Raw genomic sequence first — 18,850 nt, 5'->3', positions numbered from 1 at the left:
TGAACAGTAGAAAATCCTCTGCCTGCTGTTCTCGGAGAGAGATGCCAAAACAACATCAGGAGAGGAATGGAAGGTTTTCTGAAAGGCATTCCATCAAGAGCAGAGTCAGGACAATACCTAAAGGCCTCTTAACTATTCCTGAAAGAGTTTAAAGAACTCTGAAGTAAGTGGCACCACTATTCAAAGCACTGCAAACATTCTTTTTTTTTCTCTTGATCAAAGAGGCCCATTAGCAGTGAGCATGTGGAGGTGACAGCACCCTCCCGGGGAGAGGCCATGTCACCTGGAACATGAACCACAACAATTTTCATTACTTTGCCACTGTTATTTCTATGAATCACCATAATACTAAACAACAACTTGGAGGCCAGCATTAAGTCATTATTCTTGAGGAGGCTCCTAAAGTTTGCCAGGATTACCAAGAAGACTGCAAGAGAATTTTACACTTCTCTAGTTGCCTTTTTCCCCCCCATACATATTCACATCAAGGGAAGTGAAAATTTAAATGAACTCACATCCTTACAATTACCCCTTCTCCTCATAAGTTTGGGGGACTACTGAAAATACTTTTATTCTTTTTTAGATCTTAGCTCCAATAATTCTTTCCCAAATTGTGATGTGAATTACTCTTTATGGAACCACTGGGAACAGAGCTGGTAAGGTGGTGAGTGAGATTACTCTAATTTCATTCCATGTCAATGTGTAATACAGATCAAGAGCCAAAAAGAGGCCTTCTTTTTGATCTCACCTACCTGTATCTTCACACTACACCTACATGGATGATGACAAATGCAGCTCACTGCAAGAATAACTATGGGAACTAAAGAAGGATCATTTTAAGGCACTTGTCTGGCACGTCAAATGCAGCATAACCTACATATTCCTAAGGAAAGGACGAGTAGTAAACACATCAGATCGATCCAACTCTACTAGTACACCTTAGCTTATCCCCTTTTAACCCTTTTTTCCTTTAAGAGAGGGACATATACTATTGAGTAGTTCCAGGTTATTCTTCCAGGCAAAATGTACACGGGCTGTTTGCAAATGCAGACCAGAGATTTTCAGAAGGAAAGGCAAACAGTGACATTTTTATCAGTAGCCAGAACAAGCTGCCCATTTTTGCAGAAATGCTGTGAATTACTGCATTCTTTCTGGTAACAAGACATCACTGACTCACAAAGCAAGTTTATTATACACCTTTCTTTTCCTCCAGTCCAATGTGGGAAGAGGTAGATTGAGAGCAGAGGTTCTTTGGCCAGGCATTACGTGAGTTCTGCCCCACTATCACCCAAGGAAGTGATTTCAGAAAACTCTCATTTACATCACAAATTGATTCCACTTTGATTCTCTTCCTCTCCTCAGTTGTTTGGTTTTGCTCAGCTCAAACTGATTAAAAAAATTAGCATCTGCTAATCTGAATCAAAATTTACCTCCTTAGTGCATCAGAGGAACACTGTACATGAAAAATGTCAATGGATTATTCTTAGATCACTGGAGAAAGCTAATACCACAATGATGAGCTTCAAAAATCTTCTTCAAAAAGTTTCCAGAAAAACTCATCCACACAGCTGAGCACATTACAAACCTGATGAACTAATGCACTGAACAAAACCACAAAAAGGGCTAAATACTGCAGGATTAGCATTGCTTAAAAATTATGTTGGACATAAATGCCTTTGCTTTTGTTTTCTCTCTACCTGGCATACCTTTGATACATTTTTGGCTCCATGTCAGAGCTTATTTGATTTACCATATAAAAGACAAGCCAAATAGAACAATACTGAATGCAAATTTTTTTTGTCTCCTTGAAAATCAGAGTACCATAAAAATATAAAAGTTGATATTAAATACAAGACGATAGTAAAACCCTGCCCTGCCCATTTTTCAGACCAGAGAAGGAACTCTGGCTGCATATAATGCATCTTGATAATAAGCACATGTGAAAGCAGCTGTTAATTAGAGCAACAACTAGGTCACTTAAAATTTCAGGTCAAGGAAGCTAATCACACCATTTACCATTAGACCTCGTTGGTATTCACAGGAACATTTATAAACCCTCCTAACATTAAAATTTAAAATTGCTCTCTGCCCACCTTGGAGAGCTCATCAAGTGTTGCTGCACGAGGACCAAAAGCTTATATAGCACAACTCATGTCAGTGCAGATACAGGAGTTCACTTGAAACAATTATGCTCAGTTAATAGTGCAAAATAATAAATTATGAGTTGAGAGGAAGGTTGGGTAAAGCTTGGTGAGCTTTAAGTTAGCCTGTACATTTAAGAAAGGTCCTTAGGCTATGATAAAAAAATAAAATGCTAGGCTAAAGTCAAAACAGCAAAGAAGGGTCAGTGGAAACAGCAGACAGACTTCTGAGGCTGTCACTGCCCTTTTTTAGAGCTTTATGTACTACAGCTTATTTCTACCTAAGGCTGGTATCCTGATCTTCTTCACAGCCTTAAATAACCTGGATCATTCCCGTTTCAAAGTCTGTTTGTCAGACCTAAATATGAGCAGAAAAGTGTTTTTAAATGATTTGGAGCAAGCTGTGAGTTCTGTGTCTTTCCAGGTCATTTATAATGCCTCAGAATGACAATTGCATTAAGTTCCACACAGAGACTCATAAAACAGCAAGTGGCAGCAAGAAAGAGTCAGAGAAGAGGAGAGGGTGTAACTGTCCAAGAAGAGATTTATAAATCAGGATTAGATAACAGAAAACAGAGTGAGGGGGACTAAACTATCATTATTTTCCTTAAAGGAAATACTGACGAAGCACAGTGTGTGGATGGAGGTGGAGAGAGCAATAATGAGGACTCAACTTGCCTTTAAAAACACACTGGTTGTTTAGTAAAACTTGATTTAGATGACACCAGATGAGAAAGCAAAAAGAAATTACAGAAATATGAAAATAATTAATATTCGAGGCAGCACATTGTAATGAAAATCATTGCCAACAGAAAGTAAAACTTGAAAAATGGCATTAACGCTCTGTTTATTTTTAAAAATCAGGTGGAAATAAACCAAACTCAACTTGTGTTATGTACCCCAATGGAATAAAAAAGCCCCAACCAGCCATGCTAAAGATAAAATTCCCAGAGTTTTCTGTATGATTTCTTATTTAGTAATTCAAGTATAAACAGATGAGAAATGTCTGAATAAATGATTATAGGCAGAGTCAGATATTTCTCAGTATAGCCACACAATGTCTAATTATTTATTTACACTATTAGGATTTTAACAAGCCTTTCCTTTGAAACTTCCTTATGACTTGTAAACCAGGGAATGACTAGGGAATCAAAAGAGGAGAGTGGCAGACACATATTCATCTTAGACTTAGCAAGGAGGGTGAGAGATAATGTCTTTTTAATTTTATATTATTAGATGATATAAGGATAAGCTGGTTTAACAAACACGAATGGACACTGGCATTTTATTGTTTTTAATCCTGTTTTCTTGTTCTATTTCAGTTCTTTCCGTTGGGATGAAACAATATTTTGCTGTGAAGAGGCTGCCTCACATCCAAGTATTCACAGGTAGGTCACAAAGCCCTGAAGAAGAGACTGCAGGCCTGCAAAACCTATTTCAGCCACTAAACATGACTTTAACAGCCCTGCTCAGCTGGAGAGCCAACTTAAAAACGACAGGATGGTCAAGTTACACCCTCAGAGAGTTGAAGGTGCAGCATCTCCACACAATATATTTAAATTTCACTGTGTTGCATTGCAGCAGACAAGCTGCTAAAACTCCAGTAGATCCCTGGCACTGGGGAAGGTTTGGATGGTTGATGACCAGGCAGGGGAAAGGAGAAGCTCTGTATTTTTTGCTTTTGCTGTGTCTGTCTGAGACTTTTTGGGGGTTCTAGTTTCTGTCCTACAGCCCCAAGCTCTTCCTTTGGGTGGGGCACTGCTTTCCTGGCATCCCTGCCTCAGCAGCAGAGCTTACACTGGTACCTGTGTTTTGTGTCACAGGAACACCACAGGAGTGGCAGGAGATGATGTACCCACTTTTAGTAGGTTACAGATGTGGTTTTGTCTGTAGTTGTCACGTTTCGACATAACACAAAGCCCTGAGCTCATTGTTAGATGTAAATGTGTAATACTGGCATAGAAGAGTACATGAAATTTTTACTGCATCACATTTTATCCACTACTTTGAAAATCCACACATTTTTACTTGAAGAAAGAGCTGGCAGCCTCCTCGCATTATATTTAAAACCAATGTTTTTCTTCGTTCAAGGGAGAAAATAAAACCAAATGAAAACTTTCTTTGTTCTCAAGGCACTGCTACCTCTTGAAAAGCTTGTCCTTCAGGTACTATTGCAATATTTTAGCTCTGACAGCTGCTCTGTTGAGACATGACTACTGATAAAACAAAGCTTTGTCACTCCAGCTCCAGTACAATGGCAGTGCACATGTCAGCAAGAAAAGAATTGAGGACAATGTGATGCATCATTCTTGCATAACTTGTTTACCAAAAATCCCATTACAAGTGTGGTGAGGACCAGCTGAAGCATCTCAATATGTTGGTGGAGTTAATCTAATGAATGGCTGAATGTATGAGAACCCTGCACCATGTACTTTAAGATTAGAGTATGTTCTTTATACTTGCAAGTCACGAAGGCATAGCTGATGTTTAGTAAACAGCAAACAAAAAAAAAAATGCTGCTTTTACTATTTCCAACAGTATTTTTGTTTGTACAGAAACTCAGTTCCTTCAGGCCTCTCCCTCTCTACTTCCATAGGGAATTTCGAGTAAATACTCATCATGTGATATCAAATAAATGTAGGTCTATTAACCAACATATGGATGAAGAAAAAGCTTTTGTTTGGTGGGGTTTTTTTTTGCTTTAGTCAAAGAAAGCTCTTATACCTTTCCAACCAAATACTAGAATCAATCAGAAAATACTTGCAATCAAAAATACTCGCAATCTGCAGAGACCTGTAGCATTTAAAGGGAGCAGGGACTAAAACCTGTTTAACACAGTCACTTGAACACAGGAAAAGGGGAAAACAAAATAAAGGTCAGCAACCTGGGTTCAGGAACTCCATCTTGTTTACAGACTGTACACAACCAGCAGACACACTGAAATACCAGCTCCCTCACACTCCTAGCACTGATTTCTTCTGAGAGTACACAGACTGTTAAAATTCAAAGGATAATTCTTGTTTGAAACAATCTAGCAGTGGAGACAGTCTGAGAAACACAGTGACCTTTCCCACTAGACCTTCACCTGGTGCATAGGAAGGGTTTGCTGAGTGTCAAGAGGTCCTGTGAAAAGTTATTTACTGCCAAATCTCACTACATTATGGAAGAAAACCCTGGATCTACTCTAGCTGTTTTATACTGAGAGATGTACAATATTTACCAACAAGCAACAAGTGAACTAAATATGCTTCTCTTAAATTAAGTAATCCATCTGTCAATAGCACAAACTAGACTCTGCTTGTGTTTTAAAAGAACAGAATATATTATGCAAATAACATTTGCATAAGCACTTACCCTTAGCTGGTCTCTTTCACAACTCATCTGTTGTTTTGAACTCTACAAGAGGAAAAAAGAACACCAAAATAACTTTGAAAGCATAACATTCTTGCCACAACAAAGCTGCTAAATCTACCTATGCTACACATATAAATCTTGGAAATGTGTCTAAACACAATATTGCACTGTGGATCTAGACAGAATCATTACCACAAGAAAGCTTTTTTCCCCACTTATATTTTAAAATTACAAAAGGAAATTAACCAGAAACCACAACAAATCTGAGGTAGAAAAGCACCCTTTTTTTTTTTTTTTTTTAGATTTGAAACACTTCATTGGTAGTTCAGTTCAGGAAGAAGCTTTCCCCTGTTTCTGTTCCATCACAAGTCTGTGCTGTGTTTCTGAACACCCCTCTACTAAGATACCACGATACATTCACAGCACACCTAAGAAATAAAGATATGGAGGTTTCATATAACTTGATAACACCCATTCCTATGACAACTTCCAGTTCTGATCAGGTGTAAGAATAACTCTGAAGATGATTTGATTCCACAGCATATCTTTTTCTGTGCTGCTGTCTCTGTGTTTTGCTAGGTTTATGAGAAATGCTCTCCACAGTGTGAGAGCTTTGCTCAGGAACATACTCAGATGTTGATTTGTCCAGCCTCTGGTGAGAGGTTTTTTTTTTAGTCTGATTGGTTTTTGGTTTGTTTTGTTTTAAAAAGAAGTATTTTAAGAATATTTTATAATCATTAGGTAGCACAGTTAGCCTTGAAAGTGCAATCACAGTCATTTCTGTCATTAATGTACATGGCAAAGAGTTCACAAAACATGAAATTTGATGCAATAAAAAAATTCAAATCTAAAAGGTTCAGAACACACTTTTTGCTACTTTGTACTTAGAAAAAGTTAAAGCATGGACTAATACTCATTTGTATAAGCCATTTTCACTCTACAGTGATGACGAAAAACTTCTCAAAGTTAGGTTACTACAAACAAATAAAGCTGCCAGCCCTTTTTCCAACATAGAAGAAAGAATCCTGGTAAGGAAGTTACAAGCTAAACCTTCTACATGGACAGCAGGAGTTTTACAAAGCAGTCCCTGTATGAAAATACAAAGTCTGACAGAAACAAATGCTCTTTGAAGTTCTCTAGCAGGGAATAAAATGTAAAGGAATTCAGCATAGGGCTAATTACACTTCCCCTGAGGAGTCAAACTAAGTACAGCTAAAGTCACTATCACTTGCAGACTAATGATTCCACTTTTCAAAGTTCATGACTTTACAGCATTTATAAATTACTTTAAGGTCTTACTAGTCTGCACTGTAAGTGTGCTTGCATAAGTCTCAAGAGTTAATTTCAGACCTGAGTTCCATATGAACCTCTTCACATTGATTAAAAAAAATAAAATAGAGTATTTCAGTTGGAAGGGACCTACAATGATCATCTAGTTCCTTCATTGGAAATGACTGTGAAGAGTCTTTTGGAAAGACTGTCTGAAATTTATATTTGCTGTTTTACTTCCATTTTAATACAGGGGAAAATAGCTTCCAATTGTACTTTTAATATCACCCTTGAAAAGAATGTGTTGTCCTCTTCCCCATGGGATGAAACCTTTGGCTCTGACCTCACATTAGCTGCACAGATTTACAGACATTCTGCCTTCAGACAGAAAGGTGACCAGGGTGGTTAAAGATCTGGAAATACATCCAGGGGAATGTACAGGGGAAGTAGGAAGACCAGGATACTTCATCCTGGAAATGAGACAGTTGCAAAATTTGTACAAAACTAACCAAAAAACCTGTATCAAATATTTGTAGAGTGGAGCAAGGGTTATAGTTATTGATTATTTAAACAGATAGTTAATTCTGTGTTTTAATTAGTCTGCTACTGTAATATGAAACACAAACCTGACAAATACCTGACAGCTCAGCCACCAGAACAGGATATGTTATTTAAGATTGAAAAGAAGTGTTTATGAGCAGTGGGAGAACATAAGAGAGAGGCAAGGAGTGAATAAGAGCCCAGATGTACAAGTCAGGAAAGGGTGACTGCACATCAACATCCAACTGCTCCTCCACAGCTGGCAGCAAAAGAAACAGAAGAAAAACATCCATTTATTTAACACAAATGGCTTTCTTATGATTGTGAAATACTATTTTAAAATATAGTTTGATTCAATCTACCACCACATCCATGGCACTCTGGTTACTAAAGGAACAGAGAAACACAGTGGGGACAACAGGCAGGACACACCAATGCCAGCAATTCCCTTGGTTCAAAGTTCAGCAAACACTTGAGTCCAAACTGTGTGTTTTAGGTAAAATAACATAATCCATTGCAGGAAGAATATCCACCTCCACAGTTCCCCCATCACCCTTCACACCGGGAGCTTTCCAGAACAAAAGCAACAAGGCTTAGTGAAAAGGCATTATAAGGATGAGATTAAAATGAAAAAAAAATGAAACAACTCAAAACTTCCCTTAATGAAAAAAATCTTTTTCATAGTTTAAACACTGATGCCATCTGTCTGTCTGTCTGGCCCTCTATTTATCAGTTCAAGTTTATTAATGTACATCTGGGAAAGGCTCATTTGGACACAAGCAGCTTTCTGTGCATCTAACCAGTGCCAAATTTGCTCTCTCATTTTGTCTTTTTTTGCTATCTGTGCCAGTTTAAGAGAAACATCCTGGCAGCACTGAGCACTTAAGGGAAAACATAAATAATGCATTTACAATATGTAAACCTGTAAAGATAAATGAGAAAAACTGAAAGCTATAACATATTTAATTAATGATCAGGAGCCCCTAGAAGCAAACCTTGTGCATATCCTGCAATTTTAAATACAGTGCTTCTCAATCCTGAATTTACTTTGTTATGTCTCTGGATTGAACCATATGCAGTTAACTGTTTATTTATTTTAGCTCAAGACTGCTTGAAGAACCTGGTCAGTACATTGAGTGTCATTGTGTCAAGCTCTCACACACTGTGAGTTTAGTGAAAAGAATGCCTAAAGGATTGATCCTCTTTAAATGGTTTCATGAAGGAAAAATTTTCAAAGAACTTGAACAGTATTTCAAGACTACAGGTCTCTTTAAAAGGCAGAAGGCTTAGAAGACACTCATGCTGTCAGGCTCCATCATTTTAAACCCAAAAAAGACCCTTTGGAAATCCTGTGCAACCTGCTGGTGTCATTCTCCAGGGAGCTCATGACTAGAAGGGGGAAGTTGGTTTTGTTTTCTTTAAGTAACAGTAACAGGTGGGAAAGCAAAGATCTTTTAAATGTATTTATCAGTCATCCACTCTTTATAAGGACACAAAATGCCTACCTCTGAAGAAACTGGAAAATAGAAAATGGGACCCATGCATGCATGAATGGACAGATGAGAGAGTGACAGCACCACTCCAGGTGACAAGGAATGCCAACAGTCCACCTGGGAAGTTTTTTTGCTGTCAAGGTTTTTAAGTGTCATTTTAAAGAATGACAGACTGTAAAGAAAGGGTTTAGGTCATGGGGCAAAGAGAAGAATAGGATGGTGACAAGGCTATTTACACAGAATGTGCTGGTTAAAATGTAAAAGGAAAAACTATTCTCCTTGTAGTACAACATTCCCAAGTATTTGTTTTACATTTACCAATTCAAAATGCTTTCAGGATTGAGAAAATCCTTTGAAATGGAGCACAGCCCCAGGGGTTGAAAAACAACCAATGAACATCTAATGTCTTTTACATTCTAGATATTTTGCCACAAACATTTGAGGTAAATGGACAGCCTGTGTTCTGAAACCAGTGCATATGAAACCCTCCTGTTTTCCACTGAGCACTCACTGCAGTTACTCAGCCATGATTTTCTGTGCAGCTTCAGACACCCACTGTAACAGCAGTACCAAGAAAGGCTCTCCAGCATTGCTGCCTCTCTCTTTCCACCTCAAAAAAGGCCAGTGAAAATATGATTACCTGAATTGGAACAATATTCCTGTTTCCATTAGGAAAGGATAGTTTACAGTCAGTATCTACATACGAACTGTGGAACATGAGAGCCAGATGTGAAAAACTTGGGACTTCACAGTCACAGTGCTTTTACCAAAACTTAACTTCCTGACTGGTGATTGCTCATTCATCTGATTGAGGCCTTATATTTCTCCTCATTCATAGATCAAACAGCTGAAACTAAACCATGGATTGTTCCATACTAGTTGTGTTTCACTAGATACTTTGGGACATTTCATACTATTTGCTAAATCCATCTGTTGGCATTTTCTCTCCTTAGATACTCATCTCACTGTAAAAGTCTTTTGTCAAAAATTAAATGCTTGTGTTTTTACCTTGCCATGCTGCCCAAAAATGCTGTGCCACACAAGGAGACACATTATGCACTGCTGTATTTCATATGGAAACAGTCACTCCCCTTGCATCCTTTTATTACATATTAGAGTTCATTATCTCATTGCCCTACAGAATTCTGAAGAAATGATGCTTCAAGTTATTTAATATGTGGAGAGAGTATGGGCTTGTACATAAATGTATAAATAATGTTGCCTATTAATCTAAAATTGCTTTTCAGTACTTCATGTGAAAACCCAAAACACAAATGGAGAAACAACGTCCATCCCCAGAGCTCACAATGCCCCAAAACAGAGCCTGAGGTGCTCAAACACAGAAGACTCATTAGAAATATCAGTAACTGCATAAACATACAGGATGATTTGAACTAGAAGTGGGGTTTTCAGAGCCTTTGGTAGTGACTTCCAGCATCATTTAGAGGCTTTCAAATAAAATCAGTATTTCTTCCTCAAGGACTAACTGGGGCCATCCTCCACTTTCTTTAAGAGCTGCCCACATTTTCATCTACATGTCTCCTGAAAGCCCCAAAATTTTGACAAGTCTAAGGAGGTGAAAGTGTGCTGAAGACCTACAGATTGTTTGTTCCATTGTGGTACTAATACAAAGGGCTACAGAACATATATATCTCTGCATATGTAAATTTTTTTCCAGAACACAGAGCTTCGGGTTTCTCCCAGCTAGGTATGTGTTTGCATGCAGAGAATTTTAATTTCATGGGGTTTTATTACCACCATCAGTTACTGTGCTCTAGCAGTGGCTGGAGGGACTGATTTATTCTCCAACACCCTTGGCTGGCTATTGTATATCGACTGGTGCTGCTCTCATAAATATATTTGGGCGAAGAAATGTCTACAGTTCTGTGCTAATACTAAGCAGAGTTAAGGTTTCAAGTGTCACATACAAGTGGGTTTATTTCTACTGGAAGAAACAGGCAATTATTATGGCCCATTGAGCTCAGATTAAGCATTTCCATCAAAAAAAGAAAAAGAGCCTGGTGCTACAATCCTTGTAAAGCTGTAAATGCAAATGGGCACCATCTCATCTTCCATAAAAAATAATCTATAGTTTTATAGGCTTTCTCCCTCTCCTGTTCTTTTTACCCTCAAATTAGCAAAGTATTGCAAACAGCATTATTTTATTGAGGCAAAAAACCCTATAAAATCTCCGAAATTAAAACAGAAACGCTGTTAAAAAATTGTTACATTAAAACAATTTGTAGGCAATTATTTCCTTGTGCAAAAGGGCTCCTTTAGGCAACTGAGAAACCCCAAAGTCCAGTTTTCATTGTTTCTTGCCTTCAGGATATGTTTTTTCTCCAAGATTTTCTATGTTGCTTGAACATTGTTACCTGGCAAATACAGTGGGGTGGGGTTTTTTTGGTTTGGGGTTTTTTTTTGGGGGGGGTAATATAAATTAGGAAAGTCATCTCTAAGAAAATATTTGCTACAAGTACCATTCTAGATAAACACTTGTGTGGCAAAGCCTCAAAATTAAATTCTGCATGTATGTTCTGCATGGAGTAATCCCATGAGAAACCTGTTCCATAGTTAGTATTCAAATGTAAACTCCTTTTCTCCATAAAGAACTAGCCATAATGCATTTCATTTAATTTCCCTGCATAACACAGAAAATATTATAAGGAATAATCAGAAGGCAAAGGCAGTGTACTACAAAGAATAAATGGACATAATGAAAATTGTAATTAAAAATATTGTGATGTTAAAGCAGCAACCAGTGTAGAATTACAGTATGTTATCTTAGAATGCAAACAGGCCCAGACCAGGCCTGGCATATTACATATATTACCCTATTTACTGCTGCATAAATCATTTTTGTTTCATAAGTATGTTGTTATTACAAGAATTTACTCTTGTAAGATCTTGTACCTTTGGGGAAAAGGATTTTAAGTTTCTTTCCTTAAAGTCCTACCCAGAAAAAAAATAAAAAAATAATTAAAATGCAGATGATGGCATGGATACCAATGAAGTGATAAACTCTGAAGCTCGTGTAAATATAGAATGAAGACAGTGGAGATACTAATTAGGATCTGAGTATCTGATACTGTTGAATTCTGAGGGTTTGCATTACACAAACAAGGCAGTAAATCTATTATGCTGCATAATAGTTTTGAAGTAAAGATCATGGGCAGATATGGCGACTAAAAATATATAATAAAATAAGAACATATAGAGTATAAAATGTATTTATCTGTCTATATATAGAGATGAAATAAAATGAAGAGAGGGTTTAAATAAAAACTCCACCTTATATAGAATAGTGTCTTGTATTTTAACCAGAAACTTCCTCCCAGTCTGTTCAGGTGGCAGTTACAGAAACTGCAGGTAACGACTCAGAAAGACACTTCAAGGAAGAGGAGAGAAGAGCAGCCTGACAATGAGGATATCACTGGAGACAGGCCTGGATTTCCAGACAATTACCAAAGCCAGTTATGTTCCAAATTGCTCCCAGAGACGTGGCCTGGCTGTTATCAGCAAACATCTGCACGGCCACTTGCTGTGCTCGTGTGCTGATAAAAATAAGTCAGGTTCCTTCAGTCCCCGGTGCTTGACAAATTACAAAAAATCCCAAACCACAGCTTTTATCTGGCACATCCACATTATTGGCTGAAGAGGTCATTATGGAAGGAACTGCTCTGAGAAACCAGATATTGCCAGGTCAGCAAGAAGCCAATGAACTGACAGATAGCCAGACTTTCATTTGTCCCCATACTTGGATTTACTCTTTTTCCAATTAAAAATTAGGGTATCATAAAGTGAAAGGCTGTATACAAATATATTTACATATATAAAATAGTTTAATTTATATGAAATGATCCCAAGCATACCAAAAGGTCATTCTTCAGTATTAATCTAATAAATAAATCATCATAAATTGATGATTTATCATCAATAATTGATCTGCAGAACTTATTTTATTCATCCACTGATAAAATAGGAAAACCTTAGGATGTTTATCATGGCAAACAATTTAAATTCTACAACTGGTTTTAACTAAGACATAATTAATATCATCCCACTAAAGGTCAAATTAGTTGGCTAGTTAAGCTACTGATATTACTCTTTTTTCCCTTTGTTTTGTGTTTGGTTTGGGTGTTGTTTCTTTAACAGGTAAGAATTTCTGTCACAAGCAGGATTTGTAGTTGTATAGATGTGTACTTTACATACCTACTCTTGTCAGTAGAATTTGAATGCAAAAAAAAAAAAATGAACACCAAGAAGTACATCAAAATGACAGTCTGTTTTCATGTATCACTCCACCTAAAACTTGAAGTTTTGATGGATAACTTCATTATTTATGAAACATATATGTGCTTCTTATCTTTAGCTCTTGGGAGGGAATTGCAAGGACATAAATGCAAGATGCAAATCAATCATTAGTATTCACACACATTTTCAAGAGGATGGTAGAATGTCATTAATGTCTTAAATTACCCTTTTCTGGTTTTCAGAAAGGAAAATTTCATGAAGTGCAGCACTAAGCTTTGTGCTTGCACACACAGAGATCACAAATCCAAACACAAGCACTGTACCCTTTGCCACATTTATCAGGGTTATTTTGCAGTGAAGCAGAGTTGGCCTATCCTGCACTAAATTATCAAATTGTGGACTCCTCAGGTGAGATTTTTTTTTTCCCTAAAGCACGAAGGAATTACACCCTACTGAAGTTTAGAGGGAGAACTTCACACTGTATGTGCGAGGCCAGTAAATACACCCAAACCCAGAAGCGTTTTCTCTTTGGTTTTGAATGAACAAATTGGTCCCAGAGAGAAAAATGTGTCCATCCCACCCTGAACTGGGACTGTTTTGCTCTCATGGCACAAGCCTGACCTGTGCTCTGCACCAGGGTTCCCTCCCCCTCTCTCCATCACACATTTCTGTACGTGCAAGAAGCTCCAATCAGCAGAAAGGGCAGGCAGATATTTAATAAGCTCCAAGACCACACGTGCCATTAGGAACTTTCTACTTAGCTTTATACAAATCTGATAATGTTCAGTGGAACTGCAGGCTGTACAAGCAGACAGAAGATTTGGCTCTCAGAGCCACAAACCAATCACTTTGCAAAGCTGTTGATACTCATTCCACAGGGAAAAAAATCCTGTTTTGGTTCTGATTTGCACTGTAAATCTCACTTACCAAAGGCAGTACTTTGCTGAGTACAGCAACAGAACTGCAGAGAAACTCTACTGAAATGAGTAATTTTAGATATAGAGATGCAGAGGAGGGTAAAAATCTTCTGTAAGTTGTCTGAAGAATAAATCCTGTTCCTTGCAATTACTAAATTGTTCACAGATTCACTGTGGCTCAGTATTCCAGAGGTGTGGCAAGACAGGGCAAATATGGCAAGACAGAGCTTCTCCTGCTCCACCTGATTTATGTAATCACTTGACACAGTTTTCCAGGTGTCATGGTATCAGTAAGAAATCACAGATGTCATTTTGGACTAGATGACCTTTAAAGGTCTCAATCTGTTCTATGACTCTAAGTAAGTAACATAAGCAAAATCAGCAATACTTGCTATTCTCCTCATTATTAAAATGAGTAATCGGTTAACAGTTGATCATCTTTTAATATTCATGTAAAAAGAAATAGATACCAAGATAATTGTGGTGCCAAACACAGCTGTATGGAGAACAAAATACACCAGTAAATGAGAACAAAGAAAGCATGAATTACCTCCTAATAGCTTTGGTTATATTTAGCCTCAGATTATGCCACTAACAAGAGATATTCAAGTGGTTTGCCAGGTTTCTTCTCAATGGAATAAAACATGTACTCGCACACTGCTCTGGATTAGGGATTTTTTTAGGAGTCCTAAAGTTCCACCTTGGGAACTGCACAGGTCTGATTTGCACCTTGTGTGTTCACACTCACACCCAGAGCTGAAGTAACTCCTCATACCCTTGCTCAGCTTAGGAACTGTGCCTTGAAGGAATTGTTTCCTGAATAGTCACAATCCTTTTCCTGTCTGGGGAGATGCACCTTTCAGGAAAACATTTAAATTCCCTTCCCATTTGCCCATGGCAAACAAGTCAAAAAGTACCTGACAAAACCCAAAATTTCTGAGTCTGTAGCACTGGTGTCCTGAGAGGAAAGTGTTCTGTTCTGTACAATACTCACAGCCAAGCACTGCACAGGGAAGGAAGGGCAGAGTACCTTAATCTCCTCTCCTAAACAGCTTAACTAACCACAGAAGATGCAGTGCATCCAAAAACTACCCAGTGCTTTGCCTTGTTCCAGGAATGCATTACAAAGACTGTCAATAAACTTTAATTAGCAATATATTTTTAGTGGCAGTGCTACAGCTTGCTGCAATGAAACATTTCTCCCAAGAATTTCTAAAGCTTTCCTGAAGAAACCTTGACACTTAATAATGAAAGACAGAGATTGTCATATAACAGCATCCATTAGGGCACTATATTCTCCTCACTCAGAAGTGGTAAGGTTACTTTGAGCAAGTAACTCTCATTTAAAATGTTCTTTACTCTTCTGTTAGGAAAATGAACAATCATTGGCAAAATTCAGGTGCAGCTGACAAAGTTAAACATTTTCTTTCACCTCTTAATGAGACTCCAGCAATGGCCTCACTGTCCTAAAAATAGAAAAACAGAGGGAAACATTTAAAACTTGTGTATCCCTGTGCACCTGCATGCACACCCACACTCATTCTGCAAACTAAATGTCACGTTCTTCAATGACCTCCAGGATAACAAGCTTGAAAATGTAGCTTCAAAATTGTATTGTATCTATACCTTTGGAAATAATTCCAATGGCAAATTGCACACAACCCTTATGCATGGAAGTGCTGCTCCCAACATCTCCAAAACACTCTGATGGGTTACAATGAGGTGGCCACTTAGAAGAGAGACAGAAATCTTTTACTATATACACAGGAAAGATCTAAACATCATCTCTTTTGGCAATATTTTCTTCTCCACACAGCTATACATATCTTCACTTTTCTGCCACACTCTAACCCAGATTGAAAGTCATGAAGGACAAAGAGTTTCTTCTACAAGTTTTCTCATACATATCTATAGCTCTATGTAGAAGAGAGGTGGAGAGGGAGGCAGAGAGAGAAAAGCATCTCTTCTCCCTGCATATGCAGCTATGTTTTCATTACAGCATAGTATAAACCAAATTATGGTGCTAATGACTGAATTCAACATCACATAATAATGTATATGATCAATACAGTACCCACACACACAGTTCCAAAGGCACATTTCATCCCACTGGCATGTAGGTAATGCTCCCACTGGGGTGGTCCAGCCTGTGTGTTCAATATGCCACACATCAATACAACCAACACCTCCTGCAAGGTGTCATTTAACTCCCTGTTTCTCACCCACTTCATTTCCCATGTTCGTAACAATTCTTTGCTGCTTTTACACCTGAGCTTGTAGAACCTCCTAGACTAAATTTTGCAATGAGAAAAATATACAAAATTACACAGAGTAATCATATCATTTCTTTTTTTTCTTCCTTTTTCCTCCCAGAAATGCTATATTTCCACATGTCAAGAATAAAAGTAAAGCCAAACCTTTGAGGTAAGTTCCACAACTGCAAGGGCACACACGTTAGCAGAGAGGTGTTGGGTCAAACTGTTCAACCTGAAACCCACTCCCTGTTTAGCCAATCCACTGTGATACCAAACAGTTCCTCTCACTCAAACAGGAACAAACAAGGTACCACACAGAAACAATTTGGAGCTCCACAAAGCTCTAATGTAGGTGGCCCTTGGGGAGAAATGAGAACAGGAGAATTTAAAAGAGCAAGATGTTCTGTGTGGATATTCAGACTAATCACAATCTGGTCCAGTGGACCCAAGATCCAAACTAACTCATTATTTTTAAGCCAGGCAGCCTTAGTGTGGCACATTTTCGAGCCTGGGATTAGGTTATGAGATGCAATGATTTTTAGTGTTATGATGTAAAAGCCATTCTAGTCTGCTAACTACCTGAAACACCGAAATCAATTCTGAGAGTAAAACATCAATTACCTCACTTACTGAGACAGGATAAGCAGCAATTAAAAGGGTAGGGAATGCTGCTCTGCATGACATTACTTGTCTAGTTTTTCAGTATATCACAGCAATTTTGTTTTGATTTTTAATTGTGTCTAGAGACTGGAATTCAGGCCCTTTACACCTCTGTTATGTATCTGGAGACAGGGTTGTCTCTTATTTCTTAGATAAAAATTCCTGATATGCCTTGAACCGGCATGCAACATTAAAAATAACAATTATTTTCCATTGTGAAAGGATACTTTTGCTTAAAAATTGTTACCTGGGCTCTGTTACACTACAATACCCACCATGGACAAATAAGTCTAAATGATGGCATTTTATCGTTATTTATCACCCATCATTACATAAGGAAGTAAATCCTGCAAGAACTAAGCACCTCTAGTTAAAACACAGCCTTTGCCTTGCATCTGCTGCGTGGTATGAAGATCTCTGAACTTCAAAAATTTAGGAAGGCCATGGGATTATCCTGGATGCCTGGAAAAAACTAGGAAGTGCAGAACACAAAAGGGAACAGCTGCTGTTTCCTAACACCAAGCAGCACAGACAACCTGCTCACAGGTGGCAGACAGTAAGACCTTCACAGAGGTTCAGAGGCAGCACAAATCTTATTGAAGTGACCAAACAGGCAGCTCAAACAGCACCACTGGACACCTACAGCTGGTTATAAACCCGGGGATGGAGATGTTTGTTCCTCAGTTTTGCCACATCAAAAGCCATAAAGTTCTGCAAAGTGTTCAGCTCAGTAATGCCCCCACAGCTTTCTGTGAGCTCATCCCCCTCCTCCTGCAGCTACTGAGGTACTGCTGTGGGGGGTTTTTAGGGAGCTGAGCCTTCCATGTGATCTGGACACCTCACCCAGACCCCCAGAACCTGCAGCTGCTGAGCACCTTTGCCACTGGAGAGAACACAACTCACAGACATTCTGTGGCTCTGAAGCAACCACAAGGTAAAACTCTTTTTCCAAAGCTTCATTTTTTAAAGTGCCATTAAAAGAAATCATTTTCATTCTACAACAAGGCAAAAATCTGCTCTACAACACCGGAATTTTCCATAAAGTTGATTATTCTTTTTCCCCCTTTTTTTCTTTTGTTCCTTTTCCCCAGGCTCAGCTCTCACTGTACCTCTGTCTGGTTGTGGATGAAGAGAAAGACCTCTTGTGAAAAATGGGAAACCTCCTTCTAGAATCTGAGCTTGGCAACTGTGTACCAGTATGAGAGGTTACAGATGCAGACTGGCAGGAGAGCCACACTTCTCACTCAGTGCCTGCTTCCCATGCCAGCCAAGGGCAATAATTCCTTAAAATGACTACACAGCATTTTTTAAAAATAAAGCCAGACTTAAAATACATCATGGAGATGTCTTGGTTTTTTTCCCCAAAGCCTTTCATTTGATTCCTGAAACACTGTAATTCATATGTGTACATTTAGCAGCCTGGAGACTTGGGACTAATAACATCGCAAAGAAGGAAAAAAAAAACCCCAAACAACCACCTTTCACCTGTCCAAGTCAGATATATATAGATCATGAGAATTCTTTTTACCCGAGGGGAATAAAAAATACCTTGATCTTACAAAAACAACAATTTGCAAGCATCTATTAAACAGATTTTTTTTCATTTCCTGCATATTTTTTATAGTGGTTCTCAGTGCTGTTTGATTCCCAGAGCTGAATCTACTGAGTAAGCAGTATTTGACCATATTTTATAGTGTGTGTGTGTGTGTGGTTTGCATTCTAAGATTTGGGCCAACATTGATTTTATTTCCTCTTAGTATTTTATAGTTATTAGACTGCAACAAATTTTTCCTAAGTCAAGTCTGGATTTAAATACGGAAGCCAAGATGGAAAGCTACTGAAACTGTACCATGCCATAAATTTGGTATATTCATGATTTTTTTTCCCATTATTTTTACTGTTACAGTTAGAGGAGAGGTAACTGTGCTTAGTTTATGCATCAACTCCTCTGGAAAATCAAGGGACAC

At 38.1% G+C, this 18,850-nt stretch overlaps 1 protein-coding gene across 23 annotated transcripts in view; it reads right to left on the bottom strand.

Moving 5' to 3' along the window:
• RBFOX1 (RNA binding fox-1 homolog 1) overlaps positions 1-18,850 on the bottom strand; it is a 1,157,213-nt gene that overhangs the window by 363,275 nt on the left and 775,088 nt on the right. For 20 of the 23 annotated variants that reach the window (XM_032703684.1, XM_032703685.1, XM_032703682.1 and 17 more), the window contains one exon: positions 5,496-5,537. The exons of the other annotated variants lie outside the window; for them this stretch is intronic. In XM_032703684.1, coding sequence (XP_032559575.1) covers positions 5,496-5,537 — 42 coding nt within the window. The remainder of the gene's footprint in view (positions 1-5,495; positions 5,538-18,850) is intronic. 23 annotated transcript variants of the gene reach the window in all.

The sequence above is a fragment of the Chiroxiphia lanceolata genome, chromosome 16, assembly GCF_009829145.1.
Source record: "Chiroxiphia lanceolata isolate bChiLan1 chromosome 16, bChiLan1.pri, whole genome shotgun sequence".
In the NCBI taxonomy this organism is placed as follows: domain Eukaryota; kingdom Metazoa; phylum Chordata; class Aves; order Passeriformes; family Pipridae; genus Chiroxiphia; species Chiroxiphia lanceolata.
This window is presented reverse-complemented; position numbering and strand designations above follow the sequence as displayed.